The sequence below is a fragment of the Myxine glutinosa genome, chromosome 8 (genome assembly GCF_964187855.1).
Source record: "Myxine glutinosa chromosome 8, kmMyxGlut1.1, whole genome shotgun sequence".
Classification (NCBI taxonomy): Eukaryota; Metazoa; Chordata; class Myxini; order Myxiniformes; family Myxinidae; genus Myxine; species Myxine glutinosa.
In genome coordinates this window covers 128,738,885-128,764,624 of record NC_136268.1, presented here as the reverse complement: position 1 = coordinate 128,764,624, position 25,740 = coordinate 128,738,885, and the positions used below count along the sequence as shown (strand labels likewise).

At 43.6% G+C, this 25,740-nt stretch overlaps 1 protein-coding gene across 1 annotated transcript in view; it reads right to left on the bottom strand.

The window, feature by feature from the left end:
- LOC144893398 (uncharacterized) overlaps positions 1–5,984 on the bottom strand; it is a 153,116-nt gene extending 147,132 nt beyond the window's left edge. The window contains exon 1 of the mRNA XM_078783995.1: positions 5,654–5,984. Within this exon, the coding sequence (XP_078640121.1) occupies positions 5,654–5,889 (236 nt within the window). The 5' untranslated portion in view covers positions 5,890–5,984. The remainder of the gene's footprint in view (positions 1–5,653) is intronic.
- Between the last annotated feature and the right edge of the window lie 19,756 nt (positions 5,985–25,740).

Here is a 25,740-nt window from a genome sequence, read left to right as displayed (position 1 = left end):
CAAGTACCGCAAGCTTCTTTAAAAGTTTTTTTAGTCGTTTAACTGTTCAATCCTGTGAAATATGTCCATTACAAGTACTGCGAGCTTCTTTAAAAGTTTTTTTAGTCGTTTAACTGTTCAATCCTGTGAAATATGTCCATTACAAGTACTGCAAGCTTCTTTAAAAGTTTTTTTAGTCGTTTAACTGTTCAATCCTGTGAAATATGACAATTACAAGTACTGCAAGCTTCTTTAAAAGTTTTTTTTGTCGTTTAACTGTTCAATCCTGTGAAATATGTGCATTACAAGTACTGCAAGCTTCTTTAAAAGATTTTTTAGTCGTATAACTGTACAATCCTGTGAAATATGTGCATTACAAGTACTGCAAGCTTCTTTAAAAGTTTTTTAAGTCGTTTAACTGTTCAATCCTGTGAAATATGTCCATTACAAGTACTGCAAGCTTCTTTAAAAGTTTTTTTAGTCGTTTAACTGTTCAATCCTGTGAAATATGTCCATTACAAGTACGGCAAGCTTCTTTAAAAGTTTTATTAGTCGTTTAGCTGTTCAATCCTGTGAAATATGTCCATTACAAGTACTGCAAGCTTCTTTAAAAGTTTTATTAGTCGTTTAGCTGTTCAATCCTGTGAAATATGTCCATTACAAGTTCTGCACGCTTCCTTAAAAGTTTTTTTTAGTCGTTTAACTGTACAGTCCTGTGAAATATGTCCATTACAAGTACTGCAAGCTTCTTTAAAAGTTTTTTTAGTCGTTTAACTGTTCAATCCTGTGAAATATGTCCATTACAAGTACTGCAAGCTTCTTTAAAAGTTTTTTTAGTCGTTTAACTGTACAATCCTGTGAAATATGTCCATTACAAGTACTGCAAGCTTCTTTAAAAGTTTTTTTAGTCGTTTAACTGTTCAATCCTGTGAAATATGTCCATTACAAGTACTGCAAGCTTCTTTAAAAGTTTTTTTAGTCGTTTAACTGTTCAATCCTGTGAAATATGTCCATTACAAGTACTGCAAGCTTCTTTAAAAGTTTTTTTAGTCGTTTAACTGTACAATCCTGTGAAATATGTCCATTACAAGTACTGCAAGCTTCTTTAAAAGTTTTTTTAGTCGTTTAACTGTTCAATCCTGTGAAATATGTCCATTACAAGTACTGCAAGCTTCTTTAAAAGTTTTTTTAGTCGTTTAACCATACGATCCTGTGAAATATGTGCATTACAAGTACTGCAAGCTTCTTTAAAAGTTTTTTTAGTCGTTTAACCATACGATCCTGTGAAATATGTCCATTACAAGTACTGCAAGCTTCTTTAAAAGTTTTTTTAATCGTTTAACCGTACGATCCTGTGAAATATGTGCATTACAAGTACTGCAAGCTTCTTTAAAAGTTTTTTTAGTCGTTTAACTGTACAATCCTGTGAAATATGTGCATTACAAGTACTGCAGGCTTCTTTAAAAGTTTTTTTAGTCGTTTAACTGTTCAATCCTGTGGAATATGTCCATTACAAGTACTGCAAGCTTCGTTAAAAGTTTTTTTAGTCGTTTAACTGTTCAATCCTGTGAAATATGTCCATTACAAGTACTACACGCTTCTTTAAAAGTTTTTTTAGTCGTTTAACTGTTCAATCCCGTGAAATATGTCCATTACAAGTACTGCAAGCTTCTTTAAAAGTTTTTTTAGTCGTTTAACTGTACAATCCTGTGAAATATGTGCATTACAAGCACTGCAAGCTTCTTTAAAAGTTTTTTTAGTCGTTTAACTGTTCAATCCTGTAAAATATGTCCAGGCCACCCCAATTGACTTTGCCAAGAAATCTGGGCAGGATTACGTCATTTTGAAAGTACCGTGTTGAGTGTTTTCCTTTGCTGAGAATTTACACTTGATTGGTCAGAACTTCATTGCAGGATGTTGGTTTCTGAAGAAGCCCAAACTAGGGTGAAAATTTTATAACTTGTTCAGCGTAGCACACAATGGAAGTGTAGCCTAGTCTTATCTAAAGTTACCGTGGCATCTTGCAAACCCAAAAATGAATGCATGCAGAAGACAACCGGCTTAATATTCCCGACAAATGACATCCAACTCACTAACGTAGGATAGCAGGACTTATTAAATCTGGGGATCAAACCCAGACTGACACCTCGAAGGTGAGTCAGTTATGCCTTTCTGTCTGCACTGTCTAGTTGTGACCTGACATGTTTTGTCTTGAAGACGAAATAACGTGACCAATGATGAATGTCCCTGCTAAAGTCAAATCTTATATCCTCTCAGGAGTTTGACCATTCACAGCTCACACTGTTATATCCGGTGGGCATTTGAAAGCAGGTGGGTTTTACTGAGTTACCTTACAGGAACCAATACCTACAAATTGAATTCCCTCCACTCGGTTCACTCTGTGTTGTTGCAAATTAAGAGTTGTTCTCGTTTAAAACACAAAGTTGAAGAGCAAGTGTGGCATCAGCTCAGGAAGAACGTGCCATGGGCGTTTATCACTGGAATAAAGGGGTGAGACCATGGAAGAAACGTGTGTATGTGTATGTGTATGCGTGTGTGTAGAAACTATGTTTGAGGTTTGGGTTAGTGACTTTGGGTTTTTTTTTTTTTTTGTATACTGAATCGAGGCTCGTGAAAGAGGTGACATTTACTTCACAAACAAATCAACCAGACAAACAAAATATATAAAAAGAGGGAGCGGAAGACAAGAGAATGGGAAGCACACAAACACTTGAGAGCACACAACATTTAAGAGCAGGGAGATGTGTGGGAGGGAGAGGGCTTGGGGGGAGGAGGCGTGGGAAGGGGGTGGGGGGGTGGGAGAGAGAGAAGGGGGGGGTGGGGTTAGTTAGTTAAGGTTAGTTAGTTTGGGTTAGTTAGTTTCATAGTGGATAAACTATGTTTGAGGTTTGCAATTTAAATAAAGTTGAATATGGGGTGTTGTGAAATTAACATCATTTACAACACTCCTTTAAATTATTTATATTTAAGTTTGGGAACAACCGATACTGTACAATTAATTGTGTGTGTGTGTGTGTGTCTGTGGCTGTGTGTGTGTGGGTGTGTGTGTGGGTGTGTGTGTGTGTGTGTGTGGCTGTGTGTGTGCGGCTGTGTGTGTGTGTGTGTGTGTGTGTGTGTGTGTGTGTGGCTGTGTGTGCGGCCGTGTGTGCGTGGCTGTGTGTGCGTGGCTGTGTGCGTGTGCGTGTGTGTGTGGTTGTCTGTGTGTGGGTGTGTGTGTGTGTGTGTGTGTGTGTGTGTGTGTGTGTGTGTGTGCTCTTCCTTGGTCACAGTGTGGTTGTGTGGTCTACAAATAGAACTTATCGGCCACACTCCATTTAATTTACAGTTGTTTCTGCTGCTCCTTGGCGGGAAGCGTAAGAAGAAGAACTCTCCGTGCACCCCCAGGCCAAAACACTTAAACAGGGAACGGAAAAGTCCCAAATATCTCCGATGTTCTCTCAGTTTTGCAGAATCTTCAAAGTCGAGCGGCATTCCGCGCGAGGGGAGTCCGATGGTGGCGGCAGATAACGCGCCGCACGAGCTTCAGCACGCACGAATTGAGGGGAAGGGGAGCACGGTCGGCCTGGGGGCTTGTGGGTGATATTTACCTTCTCCAAACGTTCTGAGGGCGTAAAGTGCGTACAGGAAGCTATTGTATTCGAGCGCACCGGTTGTGCCCACCTTGGTGCTTTCGAAGGAGCGCGGGAAAAGGGCGATGGAAAGCTCTTCTGGTACCGGCATTGACGGGTGCTGCATCGTGGAGCACGCCGTCATTAGGAAAATAAAACGGGTAGGTGCTTGGGTGGCGCCATTAAGCCGGTTAGCCCGTGTGCCGTCATGTTTTCACGAAAATATTCTGAGGTGAGACGTCAGGTGATCTTATATCATAATCGTTTATGCATTATTTGATGGATTGTGCTTGTTGTTAATGAAATCGCAGCGAAATAAGAAATGAATGAATAAAAAAATGTAACATTTGTCTGTTCGGCTGTGGTAAAGTGTTAGAGAGATTTAAACACGTGGTATACATCAGGATTTGTTGTGGGACACCACACCACGCACGTGATCGGTCAAGCGCGTACGGGGTCTCGAAGCAACCTTGACAGGTAAACAATGGCGCAACCCAACGAAGGTGTGAGGGAAAGCCTCATGTTTTGGTTTAAACTATGAGGTAAACTTCATGTTTTGGTTAAAACTGAGGTAAAGCTTCATGTTTTGGTTAAAACTGAGGTAAACTTCATGTTTTGGTTTAAACTGTGAGGTAAAGCTTCACGTTTTGTTGATTTAAACTGTGATGTAAACTTCATGTTTTGGTTAAAACTGAGGTAAAGCTTCATGTTTTGGTTAAAACTGAGGTAAACTTCATGTTTTGGTTTAAACTGTGAGGTAAACTTCATGGTTTGGTTAAAACCGTGAGGTAAACTTCATGTTTTGGTTTAAACTGTGAGGTAAACTTCTTGTTTTGGTTAAAACTGCGAGGTAAAGCTTCATGTTTTGGTTAAAACTGAGGTAAACTTCATGTTTTGGTTTAAACTGAGGTAAACTTCATGTTTTGGTTAAAACTGAGGTAAACTTCATGGTTTGGTTAAAACTGTGAGGTAAAGCTTCATGGTTTGGTTAAAACTGAGGTAAACCTTCAAGGTTTGGTTAAAACTGAGGTAAAGCTTGATGTTTTGGTTAAAACTGTGAGGTAAACCTTCATGTTTTGGTTAAAACTGTGAGGTAAACTTCATGTTTTGGTTTAAACTGATGTAAAGCTTCATGTTTTGGTTAAAACCGTGAGGTAAACTTCATGTTTTGGTTAAATCTGTGAGGTAAAGCTTCATGTTTTGGTTAAAACTGAGGTAAAGCTTCATGTTTTGGTTTAAACTGTGAGGTAAACTTCATGTTTTGGTTAAAACTGTGAGGTAAACTTCATGTTTTGGTTAAAACCATGAGGTAAGCTTCACGTTTTGGTTAAAAGTGTGAGATAAAGCTTCACGTTTTGGTTAAAACTGTGAGATAAAGCTTCATGTTTTGGTTTAAACTGTGAGGTAAAGCTTCACGTTTGGGTTAAAACTGTGAGGTAAAGCTTCACGTTTTGGTTAAAACCGTGAGGTAAGCTTCATGTTTTGGTTTAAACTGTGAGGTAAAGCTTCACGTTTTGGTTAAAACTGAGGTAAAGCTTCACATTTTGGTTAAAACTGTGAGGGAAAGCTTCACGTTTTGGTTAAACCTGTGAGGTAAAGCTTCACGTTTTGGTTAAAACTGAGGTAAAGCTTCACGTTTTGGTTAAAACTGTGAGGTAAAGCTTCACGTTTTGGTTAAAACTGTGAGGTAAAGCTTCACGTTTTGGTTAAAACTGTGAGGTAAAGCTTCACGTTTTGGTTAAAACTGAGGTAAAGCTTCACGTTTTGGTTAAAACTGAGGTAAAGCTTCATGTTTTGGTTAAAACCGTGAGGTAAAACTTCACGTTTTGGTTAAAACTGAGGTAAAGCTTCATGTTTTGGTTAAAACTGTGGTAAAGCTTCACGTTTTGTTTAACACGTGAAAAAGAAGAAGCAACCCTTTAAAGGGTCCTCTAACCAATGGAGTGCTGGGTTAGTCAATGCCCAACAGGTCGTTGATGGGCATGTGGGTGCAGACCCTAATGGGGGGGGGGGGTGGGAGGGAGCCTGGAGAGTGCAGGACTTACTTTGTGCCGATGGGCGCCTCTCCACGAGTCGCTAAATGCATTTGGAGGCATTTGCCCTGGTAGCGATGAGCGATCAGCCTCGGCCGAGGAGCACCGTGGAGGCTGGAGCCCTCGTCATGCGTCGTCCCGCGGGAATCGAGACACGACCGCAGCGGGACGCTGTCGGGACGCGGTGCCGCTTGGACGCCTTGTGAGGGTGCCGCGGCCGAGCGCGCTGACGCACCGCATGGACGCATGCACGGCGCGCATGGACGGGCGGGAGAGCGGGCTCGATGCTGCGCTTTGCACGCACAGCTCGTTCTCACACTCCTCACGACGCTCACCCTCTTCCTATCTCCCTCCCTCCCACTTCTCAAGTCTCGGTGCGACTGTTTCCTGCGCCTCCTCCCCTCAACACATCCAATCCCTCCCTCATCCCGCAAGGCCTCGCTTTCCCTCCCTCCCGTCGCGCCCGGGCCCCTCTCTCCTCGCAACCTTTTTCTCCCGACGTTTAATCCAACACAACACCTGGACCCTAAACAATCACCCTGACGTTCTTACCCTGGAAAAGATTTTGTTTCTAACCCACGTGTGCATTCTCATATCATGTTTCCGTCGATGGGGTGGACGGGTGGATCCATTTGTGAGGTAAACTGATCGTTCCCGTTCACGCTGTTTCATCTCCCGCCAAATTAAGGATGAAGGAACTAATGCTCTGCAATCGGCACTCAGGATCGCCTGGACCAGAGCCAGTTTCAGCGTCACCTAGCGACACCCTACATAGACCCAAATCACTGCAACCATCGGGGTCAACTGTGTGTGTATGTGTATATATATATATATATAATTATTTAAAGGACCCATCATTCCAGGTGTTTCTCTCGAGGTCTTGCAGTTAAATTGGATGACCTTTCAACCCAGGATTGCTGTATTATATTGAAACAACCACACACCCATTCCCCTGTGTGTTGCATTAAATTAAACAATTATTTGAAAGATCACACAGAAGGTCGTTTCACGTTTTGCCCGGGGGGAATATACCTGGCGCAAGTCTTTCACGAACTGTCTGGCCAAGAATGGTGCACCTTTTTAAATTTAATTTTGGATACAATGTCGAGGCTCTTGGAAGAGCCTGAACAAAAGGAACAAGGAGACACCGACAGGCGACAGCAGGATTCAGGGACAACCTCATGCTCCCCCTATACCTCCTTTTCACGAAACACACCACAGTGGGGGTGTTTAACGTACGTCCCAAGTGCTGGCAGATGGGTCGTCCAGCTTATAACGTCCTGCGATGTTCCTAAGAGTCATGATTTGATGTATCTGTCTGTTCATGAGAAACTTGTTTTTAAAAAACCGTTTCAGGCACTGAACCGTGACGATGTACAGACACGAGGAAGGCACACTAAGTACTAACTCACACTTTTTACAAATCAACACTGACGATGTACAATTCCCATCATGACATAAAAATCATCTTTAAAATGTTCTTACTTAAAAAGTCCTCCATCCAATGTTTATTGGCACTCATCAGTGTAGTGTGTTCTGCAAGATCTACAGTGGCTACAGAAAGTATTCACACCCTTTGACTCTTTTCACATTTTGTTGTGTTACAGCCTGAATTTAAAATTGATTAAATCGAGATTTTTGTCATTGATCTACACGTAATACCCCAAATGTCAAAGTGGATTTTTTTTTCTGGAATTTTTTTACAAATTAATTAAAAATAAAAAACTGAAATGTCTCGAGTCAATAAGTATTCAACCCCTTTGCTATGACACTCCAAATTCAGCTAAGGTGCATCCAATTTCCTTTGATCATGCTTAACATGTCTGTACAACTTGATTAGAGACCACCTGCGGCCAATTCAATTCATTGGACATCATTTAGAAAGAAACACCTTTCTATACAAGGTGCCACAGTTGACAGTGAATGTCAGAGCTGAAACTACCATGAAGTCCAAGGAACTGTCCGTTCAACTCGCGATAGAATTGTGAGTAGGCATAGATCTTGGGAAGGGTATAAAACAATTTCTAGAGTGTTGAAAGTTCCCAAGAGTTTAGTGAGCTCCATCATTCGGAAATGAAAATAATATGGAACTGCCCAGACTCTTCCTATAGCTGGCTGTCTGACCAGACTGAGCAACCGGAGAAGAAGGACCTTGGACAGAGAAGTGATCAAGAACCCAATGACCACTCTGACAGAACTACAGAGTTCCTTGGCTGAGATGAGAGAACCTGCCAGAAGAACAACAGTCTCTGCAGCACTTTACAAATCTAGGCTTTATGGGAGAGTGGCCATACGGAAGTCATTCCTGAGAAAAGGCACATGACAGCATGCCGAGAGTTTGCACAAAAGCACATGAAAGACAGAGAGAGAATGAGGCAAAAGATTCTGCGGTCTGACGAGACATAAATTGAAATCTTTGGCCTTAATGCAAAGCGCAACGCCTGGTGGAAACAGAGCACGGCTCATCACCCATTTGACACCATCCCTACCATGAAGCATTGTGCTGGCAGCATCATGCTATGGGGATGCTTTTCATTGGCAGGAAATGGGAGACTTTTAAGGACAGAGGGAACAATGAATGGAGCCAAATGCAGGCAAATCCTTGAGGAGAACCTGCTTGAGAATTCAAAACACCTTAGACTGCATCAAAAATTTACGTTTCTAACAGGACAATGACCCCAATCATACAGCCAAAGCAACACTGGAATGGCTTCAGAACAAGAATGTGAAAGTCCTTGAGTGGCCCAGCCAAAGCCCAGGCTTGAATTCCATTGATACTTATCTGTGGAAAGACTTCATGATTGTTGATTACCGATGCCTGATAGACATATCCAAGAAGACTTGAACCTGTAATCACTGCAAAAGGCGCTTCTACGAAGTATTGACTCAGGGGGTTGAATACTTATGTAAATTTTATATTTATGTACTTCATTTTCAATTTTTTTTTAAAGAATTTTTCTGCATCAAAATTTTTTTTTTTTAAACTTTGTCGTTATGGGGTATTACGTGTATATTTGTGACAAAAACTTCAAATATAATCCATTTTAAATTTCAGGCTATAAAAACAACATGTGAAAATGGTCAAAAGGTGTGAATACTAACTGACGGCCCTGTAAAATGTCTCCTTGTGTCATTGTGTGAATCATAAGATTCTGATGGGCAGTTGCACGACTGTCTGTACTGCTCATTGTCCTACAGAGCTTATGGAATGGTAGCGAGCTTATGCTCACCCTCAATCACACGGTAAGCATGTGTTAGATTGAAACATCATCGGTTGGTACATCAAGGACATTTCAATGCCCGTTTAACCCTAATCAAAGTTTTTGGGATTTTATTTATTTCAACACAACAATTAGTACCTTCGCCACCGAAATTATGTTTCCGAAAAGCAACCGAAAGCAACCAAACAGAAATTTTATGAAAACTCCCACCCACTTTAGGATGTGTGTCGGGACGTGTGGGACACTTGGTACGTGTTGCACCTTTGATTGTTCAAAAGCAACCAGACAATGTGGAAAAGGCGAATAGCAAACCATGAACCAATAAATACCACATTCATGTGTTTCCCCATGCCCTACAGGAAATATGCTTCCCCATGCCCTACCCCTGTTTGTCTGTCTGTGTGGGATATCTCAAAACCTTATGGACGTATTCAGATGAAACTTGGTGGACATGTTGGTTGTATGACAGAGAATAATTGATTCAATTTTGATTCATGTGCAGATGCAGATCCAGCCAGATCTGACCTATCAGTGAGATACAAAATGTAAACTGTTCAGCCTTGTTTTCACAAACGTGTAAATCGATTATTCAATCCCTTATGGTAAATGGACTTTTCGTAAATACAATCACCATATTGAGCTAGAATAATGATTTTTTAATTTTTTTATTATTAATTGGCAACTCTAACTAGCTTTGGGGGAGAAGGGGGCACCACAGTCTTGACTAACTCGGAGAAGGATGGGTGCACTCCTCCCGAAGGTCCCAAATGTACCACTCATTCGCTGCGATACTAATCGCAAGAATATTTGAGGACGAGGCCTTTAAAATTGGAATTGTTAAATTACTCTGTGTAATGTTCAACCTTCTATGATCCATGCGCCCAGAATTTAGGATGGAGCTAGTGCAGTTGCAAGAATGTAAACTACTAGCGAGGTACCCATGCTACACACAAGCAGAATATCAAAAAAAGATGTTCGACAAATTTTATGAAAACTCCCACCCACTTTAGGATGCGTGTCGGGACGTGTGGGACACTTGGTACGTGTTGCACCTTTGATTGTTCAAAAGCAACCAGACAATGTGGAAACGGCAAATAGCAAACCATGAACCAATAAATACCACATTCATGTGTTTCCCCATGCCCTACATGCCCTACAGGAAATATGCTTCCCCATGCCCTACAGTTGAACTTAGGCATGGAGCGACAGCCGGTTCGTGAATGAGTTGGGAAAAAAAAATAAAAATAAAATAAAAATAAACCTTACTGCAGCTGACCTCACCAGAATGTGGGTAATGTTTCTATATGCGGCCAATGGCGAAACTGCAATTGCCGAATCCACGAATGTGTTATTTACATGCGAAAATTTGCGGCATCTCACGGGTGGAAACCAAGAATCTCAATTGTATTGATAGACCAGACGGATTTCTGAGAAATGTGAATGTTAGGTGCATTTTTGGGTAAAAGTTGGGAACCTCACTTTTTAACATAAATAGGGTATGCTGAATTCGATTAACCGGGTTCCCAAGCCGAATTTTGAGTTTTTGACCTTCTAATTAGCATTAACAAAATGGCCGCCAAATTGCCATTTTTGGACAATTTCTTTGAACAAGCATTTATATATCATGTATATACATGCAGCTCTTTTACTTTAACTTTACAACTTTCCCCAAAATGCACCTAGAAGCTTATACACATGGCCTTTTTCCATAAATCCGTCTAGTCTATGAGAAATTGCTGAAGTCACCAATGTGTTTATACGTGGAGAAAGATCAGCATCGCAGGGTTTAAATGCAAAATCTCAGTTGTATGGCTGTATGTGCACTGCTGGAACAGAGGGTTGGGGAAGGGGAATCTAGGGGGAAGGATCAAATATGCTTCCCCATGCCCTCAGGGCTCTAGCTCCATGTGTTTTCCTCCCCCACAATGAAACCTCACTGGATCGGACAATCCGCATTCTTGTCCCATTACACCAAGATGGTTTTAAACAATTTTTATAGTGTTTGTGGAGTTTTGCTTATGGCGATGGTGCTAAACAATAGATAGTGGTTCCTGCCTTTAACGCCGACTTACTTCACTCAAACTGGACACTGGACAAGTCTTTTTGCAAACTCGTTGTGCATAATGAACGACATCACAAATAATATACTTCTTCCACAGTATTTGGTGGAGCACTTGTATACAAAATGGTAAAAACAAAAGCACAAACCTTTGCATATTTGGCAAATTATTTTCGTACAAGACCTTTTTTTAGTTTGTAATGAGATCATCAAATGAACTATTGTTGTCATGTCTTTCCATTGAATAACTAGAACGCCACTCAGTAGAGCGCATACTCCCGCCGTGGGTCAAGTTGGAATAGTACGATTTCACAAAGGTTTGAGGGAGTAGTTCAGTGACAACACAAGACAAGACAACACAAGACAGACACTGCACAGATATATATATATATATATATAATATATAGAAGATAATGTAAAAAAAAACAAGGCAATTTCACTTACATTTTCGGATTCAGCATTCAATTCTATATAAGTGAGTGTATTTTGAGGCATATGTGACTTCAAATAAAATTGTAAGCCAGGAAAAACCTTTGTTTCATTCCTTTGGGATACAACATGTAAAACTGGCCCAAACGTGAAAACAAAACAAACTCATTTTAACATTTTAACATTTAAACAAACTCATTTTAACATTTTAACATTTAAACAAACTCATTTTAAGTCGTACAAGCTAATACGACCATTCATTCTTCTGGGAAGAATCCCATGCACATGTTTGTCACACTTATAACTCACCGAAGTTTTTATAAGTTCATCAAATACTGACACCACGATTGACATTCGCTGAGGTAAATGTTGATATCTCTGCTGAGGTTAAAAAAAAAAGAAAAACAGTTTTAAAGCATTATACGTATCAACCGATACATTTTATGAAACGGGAAAACCTAATACACACTTTGGTGGTTTTAAAATGACAGAATATGTCTTTATTAGAAGGAAAAAAATGAACATTGAAGACGACGCTGCTAAAAAATACACCGCTCTAACACATAACCACGAGTTTAAACTAAATTTACAACAAATATGAAAACTATTTTCATATCACAATGTTAAATATAGAATATATAGAAGATAATGTTTAAAAAAATGAGCCCTATCTTCCAATGGTAAAAAATCCTTCAAAAAATTCCTGGATCTGGAATAATATCCTGAGCTTCACCAAAAACTAATCAATTCTTCCTTATCCCAAGGGCAATCATCCCACCAACTTTCATCCAAATCCATTCAGAACATTTCCAGATATCTTGTTCACAAACACACGAACACACATACGCACGCGCACGCACACGCGCACACACTCGAATGCATTACTCCCTGGCGGGAGTAATTATGCACTCAAAGTAATTCATGCAGGCTCTGAAACTAATAAAACACCAAAATAATTACCAAATGTTCAATACTTAGGGGTTAAGAAAACATCTTCACCTTTGCCAATACAGCAATTGCTTTTCGGTTTCACTTTCTCGCATAAGTTGCATTATACAGTCACTGGAAATCCTAAAGTCTGTTCCAGTATATTAAAAGAGATCATATTGGTATAGTTGATGAGAGAATAGGAGAACCTGAATTCCTGCTGACAAAAGAAACACATAATCTTGATTCGATTAAGGTATTTATGAGCTTGTGTAGTCCAGAAGAAGCCTCCGTTTTATTACCCTCACGCACGCGAAGCAAAAAGCGGAGTTAAGCAATTGGTTCACTTCTGTCCGTCTACAAACCTCAGTTTATGATGGAGGAACAGCTTATAATTTGAATCGAATGCTATATTTTTTTTATACACGTGTTATATTTTGAACACAAATCGGAAAACGACCCTGTAGCCTGGCAGTACTTTAGCTCTCATTTTGTCCCGATTGCGCATCGCCCAGAATGAGATCATTTTTTTCATCATTCTGCCTGTCTGGCAGTTAAACACAATTGAAAATCATTCCAAACTTAATTATTAGTGTCATAACGGACACAAACAGCAGACACAAATGACTAATGTAACATTTTAAACAAGAGTGAGAATTGCTTTGCGATACATGTCCTCTACCAAGTTTAAGTTTAATATCATTAAACACATCCCTTTATTTGGGCTATGTATAATGCCTCGTTTGGTGCCGGGAAAAACCTCCAAAAATAACCCAATGTACATACAACAAGTAAAAACACGAGTACGGCTTATGTGCATATACAGACTTGGCATTTAATATGGAATATTTTTTTTTTCTTGACTTGGGTTTGCTTTCTTAACTCAGTATATCAATCTGGTGAGTTTATTTTACACTTTGGTGATTTATTTGTTAAAAGAACCATGTCATTGATTGTCTGTCGCAGCAAGAATTCAACAAAAGGATTATATCACAGGTGGCGTGGCAAAATGTACGGACAGGTGCATTTGATGATTGGCTTCACAGTCGGGTATACAAGGGTTGTTGCGTTCTGTATTAGTGGAAAACAACTGCTGCACGTCTCGAAAAGTTATTGCCGCTTCCTCTGGAGATGGTCCGTCAACTCGACAATGTTGTTTGTCATGGAGTGGTGGCTTTACGAAATTATGACATGAAACAGCGTGCTATTGCTCGGCAGTATGGCATCACTCAAGGGCAGGTGTCAAAGATCCTGAAACGAAATGGTCAGAGGGGTGTCCCTACTCCAATACTGAGGCCAGGACGTCCCCACAGAACCACAAGGAGGGATGATCGCCAGCTGTACCGGTTAGCCCGCAATGGCCGTACCAAGTCAGCTAATCGGCTTAGGGCTGAGTGGCAGCAACTGACAAATGTGCCTGTATCCAGAAGGCTAGTCAACCAACGACTGGTTCAAGTAGGCTATCGTGCCAGGCGTCCCCTGATAAAGCCACGCCTGTCCAGACAACACCGCCAGCGCCGATTGCAGTGGGCCAGAGAGCACCGTCAATGGCAGCCAGGACACTGGAATCACGTGATCTTCAGTGACGAGTCTAGATTTCTGGTCTATCGTCAAGATGGCCGCGTCCGAGTGCACAGACAAGTGCATGAAGCCTACAACAAAGATTGTATAGTGCCAAGAGTCCAAGCTGGAGGTGGTGGGGTGACCGTTTGGGCTGCTTTTCATGCAGGGGGCAAAACTGACCTGGTTGTTCTGAATGGAAACCTGAACCAGTTCAAGTACAGGGCCATTCTGGGAGAAACATTGCTTCCATTTGCTCGTGCATCCTTTTGTGGAAACTTTGTCTTCCAAGATGACAATACACAGCCTCATCGTGCTCGCATGATCCAACACTTTCTTGCTGACCATGGTGTAGAGCATATGGAGTGGCCTGCCATGTCCCCGGATATGAATCCGATAGAGAACTTGTGGGCAGAATTAACGCGTCAAATCGACCACTTGGACCAGCAGCCGACCTCTGTGCGTGAATTGCAGCAGGCTATTGTCACTGCATGGCAAGCGATTCCTGTCCAAACCTTGGCAAATCTCGTGAACAGCATGCCTCAACGTGTACGTGCTCCCCTGAATGCTCGTGGGGGTTACACGAAGTACTGAACTGTAATTTTACTGTCCGTAATCCCAGTCGTAATTTAACTTTTGTTTTTGTTAAAAAAAAATTGGGCTAATGTGCAAAATAAAGAGATACTTCTGGAAAACGTACAGAAGTTTAACACAGTACTGTCAATGAATTGAGTTCGATATCAGTCTACATCACTTTCAAGGATCAATTTATTTGTTTCGAAATGTCAAATGTGGTTTTTGTTTCTTTTAAAGGTCACATTAACAAAAGCTAGAATAATTTCAACATAATTCCAATGAACTTTTGGTTCTAAGACATCTTGAAAAGTAAGTTCACCCCCACAAAAAAAATATTCCATATTAAATGCCAAGTCTGTATAATGCATCGTCGTTATATATACCTGGGAGCATTCCAATTGCACTGGGCCATGGACTAACACTCAGGCCTAAGGCCTGAGTCCTGCCGATCCATGATGTTTTTATGGAATGGCAGCGCATTATTTTAATAGGGGTAGAGTCAGGCCACCTGTCCAGCCAATGGGTGTAAAGCAGTGGGGTGGAGTCAGGGCTGCTGAAAACTGAGCCATGTATAATATGTGATATTTTCTAAGTTCAAAAAGGCATAACTCCGTGAGAAATTGTGGAAATGTCCTGAAACTCAAACATCTTCTGTAACTTATCATAATAAAGTCATGTAACAAGTTTCAGTTAAATACTTTAAAGGGTAAGGGCAGAAAGTCTGGAAAATGACAAGTGGGACAGACAGACAGACAAAGAATAGACAGATAGACAGATCATACTCTATCAAAAACCATGATATTTTCTACACCTGGTAAACCACCCTCCACCATCCACCTGGACACCCCTTCCAAAAAATTTCTTATGTATCCATCTTGTCCACCCCTTCGGTTGTCAGCTACCCCTCATACCTGCATACCTTGTTTGTCTGTCTACCTTCTCCCTCCGCCCTGATATTGGCATTTCCCTTTTATCCTGCTGTTATGTTGTGTACTGATTTGTTCTGTCCAAGCTCTTACCCGAGCCTTCACCATCTATAAAAAATATATATATTCAGTGGTGTAAAAGACACTGCATCAACAGCAGTAAACATCCCAAAAATTTTTTTTCTACAACCTTTAAAATCATCTGGGGTTCCACTGAAAGTCATTTTTTCACAATCTGGTCCTTTACCAAACTACCAATTTCTGAAGGACCAAGAAGGATTTGGGGCATGTATTCGATTTTAAGGGCTTCCCTGCCTGATCACAGGCCTCATTTTCACCAATGCCCATATGGGCGGGGATCCAGAAAAGTTCAACCACCACACCATCCAAATCGCCATGTTAACCAAATGGAGAACTTTCAAGAACCAAGTCATATCTGTCAACAGCCTGTAGGGAATGCAATGCCTTTAACGCAGCAAGTGTGTTGGAGAGGATGACCGCACTGAGAGGGTAAAACTCAATGATCCATTCAAGAGCCATAACTATGGCAAATAGTTTGGTGGAGAAAACCGAGAGACGGTTTGTAAGCCTAACTGATCGAACCACCCTGAGATTTGGGATGCATGTTGCAGCAGCTGTTCTCCCAATAGCAGGTTCTTTAGACCCGTCTGTATAAGCATGCAAAGATTGTCTCCAATTTTAGTTAACAAATTCAATTTCCTGGCTGCATGTTGCCACAGGGTTAGCTCTGTCAGTTCTTCCTCAGAGATCCAGGTGGAGACAGGTGGGTTTCAAGAGTCAAGGGAGGCCAAATCGCTATTTTATGGAGGGGGTTTATAGGAAGGGAATCCAGCCCCATCCCAACAGTCAGCAAATAAGGCTTTACCAGGGTGGCTATCCCCAGACGAGATGGTTTTAGCCTAGCATTTAATTCTATAAATTTTTCAACACAGAGACAAGGGCATTTCACCCACCTCCACCGGAAGAGCCAAAACCAGAGAGCTTATAAAAGCCCCCGAACAAACATGGAGAGCTTCATACTGGATAGTCTCCAGTTTTTTTGCGATTGCTCATCGACATATCCCCAAAGGCCTAACAACCATAATCGAGATGAGAGAACATCAAGGCTTTGTATATAAGGAAGAGACTTTCTCTATGTGCTTCCCAATAAGCAACGTAATAAATTTAAGCCTTTGACACATACCCCAGTCAACTTCTTTACACTGGAGGTCCACGTTAATTCTTTAAAAAAAAAAAAAAAAAACACCTTTAGAGGCCATTTTTCCCCGCAAAGCGGGGGTTGGCCTTTTTCGGGAACCGTGGTTGTTGTTGTTTTTCGGTCCCCTATTTGAAGCAATGTTTTACGGCCGGATGCCCTTCCTGACGCCACCCCTTTTTGCCGCCTTTAACGACAAACAGGGAATTACCAGTGAACTGGTACTCAATTAGCCGACCTCGGAAGGATGACAGGCTGAGTCAACCCCCCTGGCGTTAATTCAGCGATCGACCGGGATTCGAACCCAGGATCCTTGGTATCCTAAGCCGGCACCCTAGCCGCTAGCCCAACACCAGGGATTCTTTATTTAATTCTTTATTAAAAATAATTCCAAGAAAGGATACTTCAGCCACCGCCTTAAGAGAAGTGCAATTCACTATCATCGACATGTCCTTTTCTTACCGGAGAAAATGATAAATTTCGATTTATCACCAGCCAGATTAAAACCCCACTCTTGGGCCCATTGCTTCAACAACAACAACAACAACATGCATTTTAAAGGTCATTTTCCCTACTAGAGCGGGGGTTAGCCTTGCGGTCCCCATGACAATCTTCTCCATATTGCCCTATTTTCTGCATCTCTCCTTGTTAACCCCCTTGCCCGCATTTCTTCTTCCACCATCTTTAGCCAAGTCTTTCTCGGTCTTCCCCGTCCTCTACTTCCTTCTACATTCATTTCCATCACTCTTCTCAACCAGTGACTTTCATCCTTCCTCAACACATGACCAAACCATCTCAAACTGTTTCTCTTCACAGCATCAATCACAGGCTCTATTCCCATCATCTTTCGCAAATCATTATTTGTCTTCCTCTCTCTCAACGATACTCCGCACATCCGTCGAACCATTCGCATTTCCACCCTTTCCAACCTTCGTTGCTGCTCTACGTTCATTACCCATTACCAATTACCTTGGGCCCATTGCTTCACTAAACTGATATCATTCTGGAGTTTTTTTTCCCTCAGAAAGAGCCAAATTCTTACACCGAGTCCACATGGCAAACAGAGCGATCTTGCTGTGGAATGTGGGATGTAAAGCTACATCATTGACCATGGACCATTGACCAAAAAAAAAAAAAAAAAAAAAAAAAAAAAAATTTAAAGGTCAACTATCATTGATAATGTCCTTGTGTTCTGCAAATTGGAGCTTGTGGACTTTAAACTCATTGTCCCTGATAGTGTCACCAAAATCGCAAGAAAAATGATGGCCCAGTGCCTCAGCCTTGTCTGAATTTGAACAAATAGTTTTGTTCTGGAAAATAATTGCTGGAATAGACTTCCATCCGAATTGGATTCCCTGCATACTTTTAACTCTCTTCAATACTACTTTAACAGGGGTGTCTGGATTAATGGATGAACAAAATGAATGCCAAGAGGCTGTTTTGGCTGGTTTAATACACCAATGAGGATACACCCTTTTCCTTTTGTATTCCATGGCGTCCTCCACCTTAGGGGTTCTTCTTGAGCTTTTAAGAGCGCCCCTCTGTTCCTCTTCAATCGCCAGTTTGCAAACCTCATTCCACCAGGAGACTTTAATTACTTTGCTGACAGGACTTCGCAAGATTGAAATTGTATCCCCCGCAATATTATTACCTCCGCCACCAATGGTGGATGGAGGTTATGTTTTCACCCCTGGATGTCCGTTTGTCTGTTTGTGAGCAAAATATCTCAAAAGGTTGTGGACGAATTCGGACAAAATTAGGCAGAGATGCAGCGTATGTGACAAGGACGAAATGATTCAATTTTGGTGAAGATCCTGAATCGGATCCGGCTACTATAATTTTTTAAGTGAAACACATTGAAAAACACATTTCCAAGCAAGCATTTCCAAGTTTTCCAGTTTGAAAACCACATTTCCAAGCTGGCCTCCAAAGCCAGTCGCCGACTGGGCATTCTCTGCCGTGCGAAGTCCTTCCTTGGCACACCTGAGCTCCTCACCACATACAAGGCTTTCATCCGCAGTTCAATGGAATACTGCTCTCTCCTCTGGGCTGGTGCGCCTGCCTCACACCTAGCTTGGCTTCACGCTGTTGAAACCAAAGCTTTCAGTATCATTGGAATCTCCCGCGATGAAGCCGATTCTGAGGGCCTCTCACTCACTCACGGCAGGCAGGTTGGTGGTCTTTCTGTCTTCTACCGACTCCTCTCTGGCCTAGCCCCCCCCCCCCCCAGCCCTGTCTGTGCTCTGTCCCCCAATTACTCCTAAAGGTCACACAAAATCTGACTGCAACCCTCTTCTGTTGAAACTGCCAAAATCAAGACTCTCTGCTCACCTTCACTCCTTTTTACTCCCACCTCTGGAACAAACTCCCTCACTCTCTTCAATCCCTCTTTTTCACTCCAGGTCTTTAAAACAGCTGTTCACCACCATCTCTTATCTTCCCCCATCCAAAACCTTGATCTTTTCTACCCCCGATGAAACGCCCCAAGTCCGCCTCTTTGAATGCCCAGCTTCCTTCCTGTGATTCCTAGAAGTGTTCATTTGCTTTGTACCGTGTACCCCTGCCTCCTCCCCGAACCCTCCCTCTTCCACAGATCTACCGGGGTCCTTGTTCTCTACTGTTGTTGTGCATGTGTGCTTCCCTCTCTCCCCCTCGTCTCCCGCTCCCTTCATTGCATGTTTTGTGTGTCTGTGCATGTTTTTCATGTTCAATGTGTTAGCTCTTACACAAGCTTCGATTCTGTATACAAAAAAAAAAAAAAAAAAAAGTTTATGATCATAAACTCTCCCCTTGAACCACGATTATTATTAATACTAGCCGAAACCCTCGTTGGAGGTATTGACTTATATAGGGTTGGTTTTCTAAAGCTTATATCAGAATATTAACTTATATCAAATGGGTCTTTTGAGGGGAAAGTGTGATGACGTCACCACGTCACGCGGCACGAATGCGCGCCTGTGTCGTTGGAGATACTGACTTCTATAGGGAGGCCCCATCACCCTCCCCCATCACCCTGCCATCGCCCTCTCCCATCACCCTGCCATCACCCTCCCCCATCACCCTCTGCCATCACCCTGCCATCACCCTCCCATCACCCTGCCATCACCCTCCCATCACCCTGCCATCACCCTCCCACCACCCTGCCATCACCCTCCCACCACCCTCCCATCACCCTGCCATCACCCTCCCATCACCCTTTATTGGACCATTTGACTTCTGTAGGGTTGGTTTTCTAAGGTTTATATCAAAATATCAAATAAATCTTTTAAGGTGACAGCGCGATGATGTCACCACGTCACGCGGCACGAATGCGCACCTGTGTCGTTGGAGGTATTGACTTATTTAGGGTTGGTTTTCTAAGGCTGTAGGCCGCACCTCATTTTGTCAAATAAAGTGGTATTCGGGTGGTTCCGGTATTTGGGAGGTATCACCCTCCCCCATCACCCTGCCATCACCCTCCCATCACCCTGCCATCACCCTGCCATCACCCTCCCCCATCACCCTCTGCCATCACCCACTCCCACCACCCTCTCGTTGGAGGTATTGACTTATATAGGGTTGGTTCTCTAAGGCTGTAGGCCGCACCTCATTTTGTCGAATAAAGTGGTATGCGGGTGGTTCCGGTATTTGGGACCGCAGGGACGGAAAGTGCAGCCGGCCCGCTCTGAAGGTTCGGATCGGGACACCGGGATTCATTCCGGTCGCCCGGTCGGCCCTGAGGTGGGGGTGCGGGGCCTGTCATGGAACGTCAAAACAAACGGCCTGCCGGGGCCGCCCAAAAGTCGGGCGTGAGGGGCGCGTCCACTAATGGAACGCCTCTCGCTTCCCAGATCGAGGGCCACGTGGTCAGGAGAACCTCGTCCCTTCTGGTTGCCCTGCCGTCCCACCGGGAGCGCCGGCAGGGTGTACTTCAACCTAAGCTTAAGTGTCAAGTGTTAAGTTCCTCCTTGCCCTCGCAAGGGAAAGGCTAGGGTCAAGCTCTTCCAAATTTCCAAACACTAGAAATCGGACGTCTCAAATTAATTAATTATTTGTTAAAACATCTCAGTCGCCCGCGACCTCTCTAGCGCGGGCGTCGAACCAGTTCATTTCCGGTGCGACCGGGCCGAATATCGGCCCGGCCGTGGCCGAAGCCGTTGATTCCGCCGTAGCACGCTAACGCGTAGGCTCGCGCGCCCCTGGCCCGCCGGGGCTCCGCGGGTGTCCTACCGTGCCTGGCTTGCCGGTGCCCGGGGACGGATCTCGCTGTCTAAACATGGTAGCGCTAGGCCAGTGGGACCGCCGGGACCCACGTGCACTCACATGGTGTTCTGCGCGTGGGCGGCAGTATCAGACCGGGGCGCCCAAAGGCGCCACGCACCCAAACGCTCCCCGGCTAAAGTTCATCCTGACAGCGCCCACATTGTGCGGACAAACCAAGTCAAGGGCCACGTGGTCAGGAGAACCTCGTGCCTATCGGCCGGCCTCAAAGACCGAAATTGTGACGGTGTCACCCGAAATCATGCAGCGAAAATGAATGAACTCATTCATTTTGTCATCTAAACAGTGACGCGCATGAAGGGATGAACGAGATCCTCACTGTCCCTATCTACTATCCAGCGATCCCACAGCCAAGGGAACGGGCTTGGCGGAATCAGTGGGGAAAGAAAACCCTTTTGAGCTTGACTCTAGCCCGACTCTGTGAAGGGACTTGCGAGGCCGCAGGCACTCAATAGGGCTGGACCCGTGAAATTTCGGGGATTTTTTGGTAAAATTACCTCAGGGTAAAGTTACATAGGAAAACACCGTGTTAAATTTCCGTCGCCGGAGGACTCTATTTCTTATTGCGAAATTCTCTAAGACTTCGCCTCTAGGAGTTAATGAAAATATTAACTTATATAAAAATTAGTTTTCTAAGACTGAAGCGGAGTGACGTCATCACGCCCCTAGTTTTCTAAGACTGAAACGCAGTGACGTCATCACGCCCCCACCATGAGTGTCAAAGGTCGTTTGAAGAAGAAGAGCTCGGAGTTGGACTGGACACGAGGCGCAGCGGACGCCATTTGGAAGAGCTGAGAGGACTCAGTCGTGATAGAGTGAGCCTGAGTAAGTATATCAAGACAAGAACAAGATCTAGAAGGAGGTATGTACGGTGCGATTCATATAATATATTGTTTAGTTATCGTCGATGAGGAATTTGAGGTCGGAATGGGTGATCGGCCTGGGTGACTGGGTCTCGACTAGATGCTAGGCCGCACCTCATTTTGTCCAATAAAGTGGTTTTAAAATATTTTTCGTTGCCGAAGGATTTTAATTTTTGCCAAATTCATCCTGACTTCGCCTCTAGGAGGATACAGGGGTATCTGTGGATAACGGGAACCTTTATTTGGCGAAATTCGGACTGATATTGACCGAGTTATTCAAAATATTAACTTATATCAAATAAATCTTTTGTGATTTTGTATTTTGCGCACCTGTATCGTTGGAGGTATTGACTTATATAGGGTTGGTTTTCTAAAGCTTATATCAGAATATTAACTTATATCAAATGGGTCTTTTGAGGGGAAAGTGTGATGACGTCACCACGTCACGCGGCACGAATGCGCGCCTGTGTCGTTGGAGATACTGACTTCTATAGGGAGGCCCCATCACCCTCCCCCATCACCCTGCCATCACCCTCTCCCATCACCCTGCCATCACCCTCCCCCATCACCCTCTGCCATCACCCTCCCACCACCCTCTGCCATCACCCTCCCACCACCCTCTCGTTGGAGGTATTGACTTAGATAGGGTTGGTTCTCTAAGGCTGTAGGCCGCACCTCATTTTGTCGAATAAAGTGGTATGCGGGTGGTTCCGGTATTTGAGACCGCAGGGACGGAAAGTGCAGCCGGCCCGCTCTGAAGGTTCGGATCGGGACACCGGGATTCATTCCGGTCGCCCGGTCGGCCCTGAGGTGGGGGTGCGGGGCCTGTCACGGAACGTCAAAACAAACGGCCTGCCGGGGCCGCCCAAAAGTCGGGCGTGAGGGGCGCGTCCACTAATGGAACGCCTCTCGCTTCCCAGATCCAGGGCCACGTGGTCAGGAGAACCTCGTCCCTTCTGGTTGCCCTGCCGTCCCACCGGGAGCGCCGGCAGGGTGTACTTCAAACTAAGCTTAAGTGTCAAGTGTTAAGTTCCTCCTTGCCCTCGCAAGGGAAAGGCTAGGGTCAAGCTCTTCCAAATTTCCAAACACTAGAAATCGGACGTCTCAAATTAATTAATTATTTGTTAAAACATCTCAGTCGCCCGTGACCTCTCTAGCGCGGGCGTCGAACCAGTTCATTTCCGGTGCGACCGGGCCGAGTATCGGCCCGGCCGTGGCCGAAGCCGTTGATTCCGCCGTAGCACGCTAATGCGTAGGCTCGCGCGCCCCTGGTCCGCCGGGGCTCCGCGGGTGTCCTACCGTGCCTGGCTTGCCGGTGCCCGGGGACGGATCTCGCTGTCTAAACATGGTAGCGCTAGGCCAGTGGGACCGCCGGGACCCACGTGCACTCACATGGTGTTCTGCGCGTGGGCGGCAGTATCAGACCGGGGCGCCCAAAGGCGCCACGCACCCAAACGCTCCCCGGCTAAAGTTCATCCTGACAGCGCCCACATTGTGCGGACAAACCAAGTCAAGGGCCACGTGGTCAGGAGAACCTCGTGCCTATCGGCCGGCCTCAAAGACCGAAATTGTGACGGTGTCACCCGTACTCTCTCACGAGCCTCGATCTTGTATACAAAAAAAAAAAAAAAAAAAAAAAAAAAAAAAAAACCCGTGGAACATCCACGGAAGGGAGGATGTGGTGTATGGATAGAGTGTACCATTATGGATGGCATAGGGGATTTGCTTGTCCGAGTAAGAGTTAGGAAGAAAGATGAGAATGAAGAGTGCGTATATGAACAACGATCGCCGACACCGGCGCAAATGCATGCTCTGGATTGTCCACTCAGCGGACGGCTTGCTTCGCCTTCGCCCAGCAGACGCCGATACGATGGTGTCGTAAGATGGCGTCGTATCGGCAATTAATCGGATGCTTTTGGGCCCCAACATCGGCTAATTCAGATTTTTAGAGTATGGCTGTACGTGATAAACAAAGAGCGCGGTTCGTAGATCATAAATCCATTAGTGCCGTGGGCATCGGGTCACTGGGTGCGGCGTAAAAGGGATAACAAAGTCGAGTCCTTACGCTATTATTATATAGACTAGCCGAAATCCGTGGAACATCCACGGAAGGGAGGATGTGGTGTATGGATAGAGTGTACCATTATGGATGGCATAGGGGATTTGCTTGTCCGAGTAAGAGTTAGGAAGAAAGATCAATTTTCACTTGTGCAAAAATGCTACTCACAATTACATCGCCTGTGCGTCGGCCTGTGATTGAGCCAGAGAGTTGGCCTGTGAGTCAACTTCCTTTCCAATGTCTGCAAGAGTTGAAATACTGATTGTGAATGTGTAAAATTATATGAAAGAAGAACATGCATATCAATAGACGATGCCATCGAAAAGGAGAGCAGCTGTGCATAGAAAAGGATGTCTGACTTATCAATTTGACATTATTGCACAGGAAATGACAAACAAAGAAACAGTTCATTTCCATCGGGTAATATTACGATGAGAGATCAGCCGATACCTTTATTATGTCCATCAGCATCCATGGCACTTAGAAAAAAAAAACGTGGCATCAGCCAGCCGCAGCCAACTATCACGTACCGTCTCGAAGTCAATGCCATCCTTTTATCTCTTCGTATACAACTCACTGATCGCAACGTCACTCCATTTAACTTTATTAAAATGACGATAAAGACGTGAAACCCGTGGAACATCCATGGAAGGGATATCGTTCGTCTGTTTTCAGCTCATTATCTTTAAGCTTCCTTACGTCTCGCCACCTGCTACACCTCTCTGAGTTACGAGGATTTATGCAACGCACCCCGAGTATCGCAACGTCACTCCATTTAACTTTATTAAAATGACGATAAAGACGTTTCCTTATATATCCTAATTTCAAATGTTCAAGGGAATAAAAAAGCTTCCTTACGTCTCGCCACCTGCTACACCTCTCTGAGTTACGAGGATTTATGCAACGCACCCTGAGTATCGCAACGTCACTCCATTTAACTTTATTAAAATGACGATAAAGACGTTTCCTTATATATCCTAATTTAAAATGTTCAAGGGAATAAAAAGACCATTTGGTTCACACCACCCATCACACCACTCAACTGTCGAATCAACGGACGGCTCGCATCGCCTTCGCCCAGCAGACGCCAATACGATGGTGTCGTAAGATGGCGTTGTATCGGCCGATAATCGGATGCTTTTGGGTCCCAAAGTCGGCGAATTCAGATTTTTCGAGTATGGCTGTACGTGATAAACAAAGAGCGTGGTTCGTAGATGGAAAATGCATTAGTGCCGTGGGCATCGGGTCACTGGGTGCGGCATAAAAGGGATAACAAAGTCGAGTCCTTACGGTATTATTGTATAGATTACCCTCAAATTCAGCAATTCATTCAGTTACCGTGCAGGCAATACAAAGTTTCATAAGAACCCCACATCCACCCCCATTCCCACTTACTCCATCCCTACATATGAGGGTATACCCCAGAATCTGGCATAGATTATAACTTTTGAACCATGTTTCTTGTAACAACATTATGTCCAGTTTAGTTGATGATTCAGAAATAAACTTTTTTATTCTGGTCTGTGAGCCACTAGACTTTTAGCATTCCAATGAACTACTAACATCATTCCATTGATAAATCCTGAGACTGTTTGGCCTCAGCACTACGAGTTTCCTTAGCCGTCCTGCTAACTATCTTGTTCATCTCTTTAGAGAAAAATCCATCGCAGCCCAGATGTTTACTGGCTGCAGCAAAGATTATGTTAATTTTTCAGATCTTTTTCTCTTGAGCTGCACATTTAACGACCTCAGCAATAAACCCAATGAAACCCATTTACGAAGAAAATCATATCGGCTTTTCCACCTATAGCCTCGGTTTGACATTCTTTATCTATTGTCTCAGTTTGACACCCCACTGAAGTCATCTGTATATTGGCCTGCACTGTAGTCACGGTAATCGAATTGTCATCCTTGATTGACGACATAATTTTGGGAGTTTATATACACACACCACACACACACACACACACACACACACACACACACACACACACACACACACA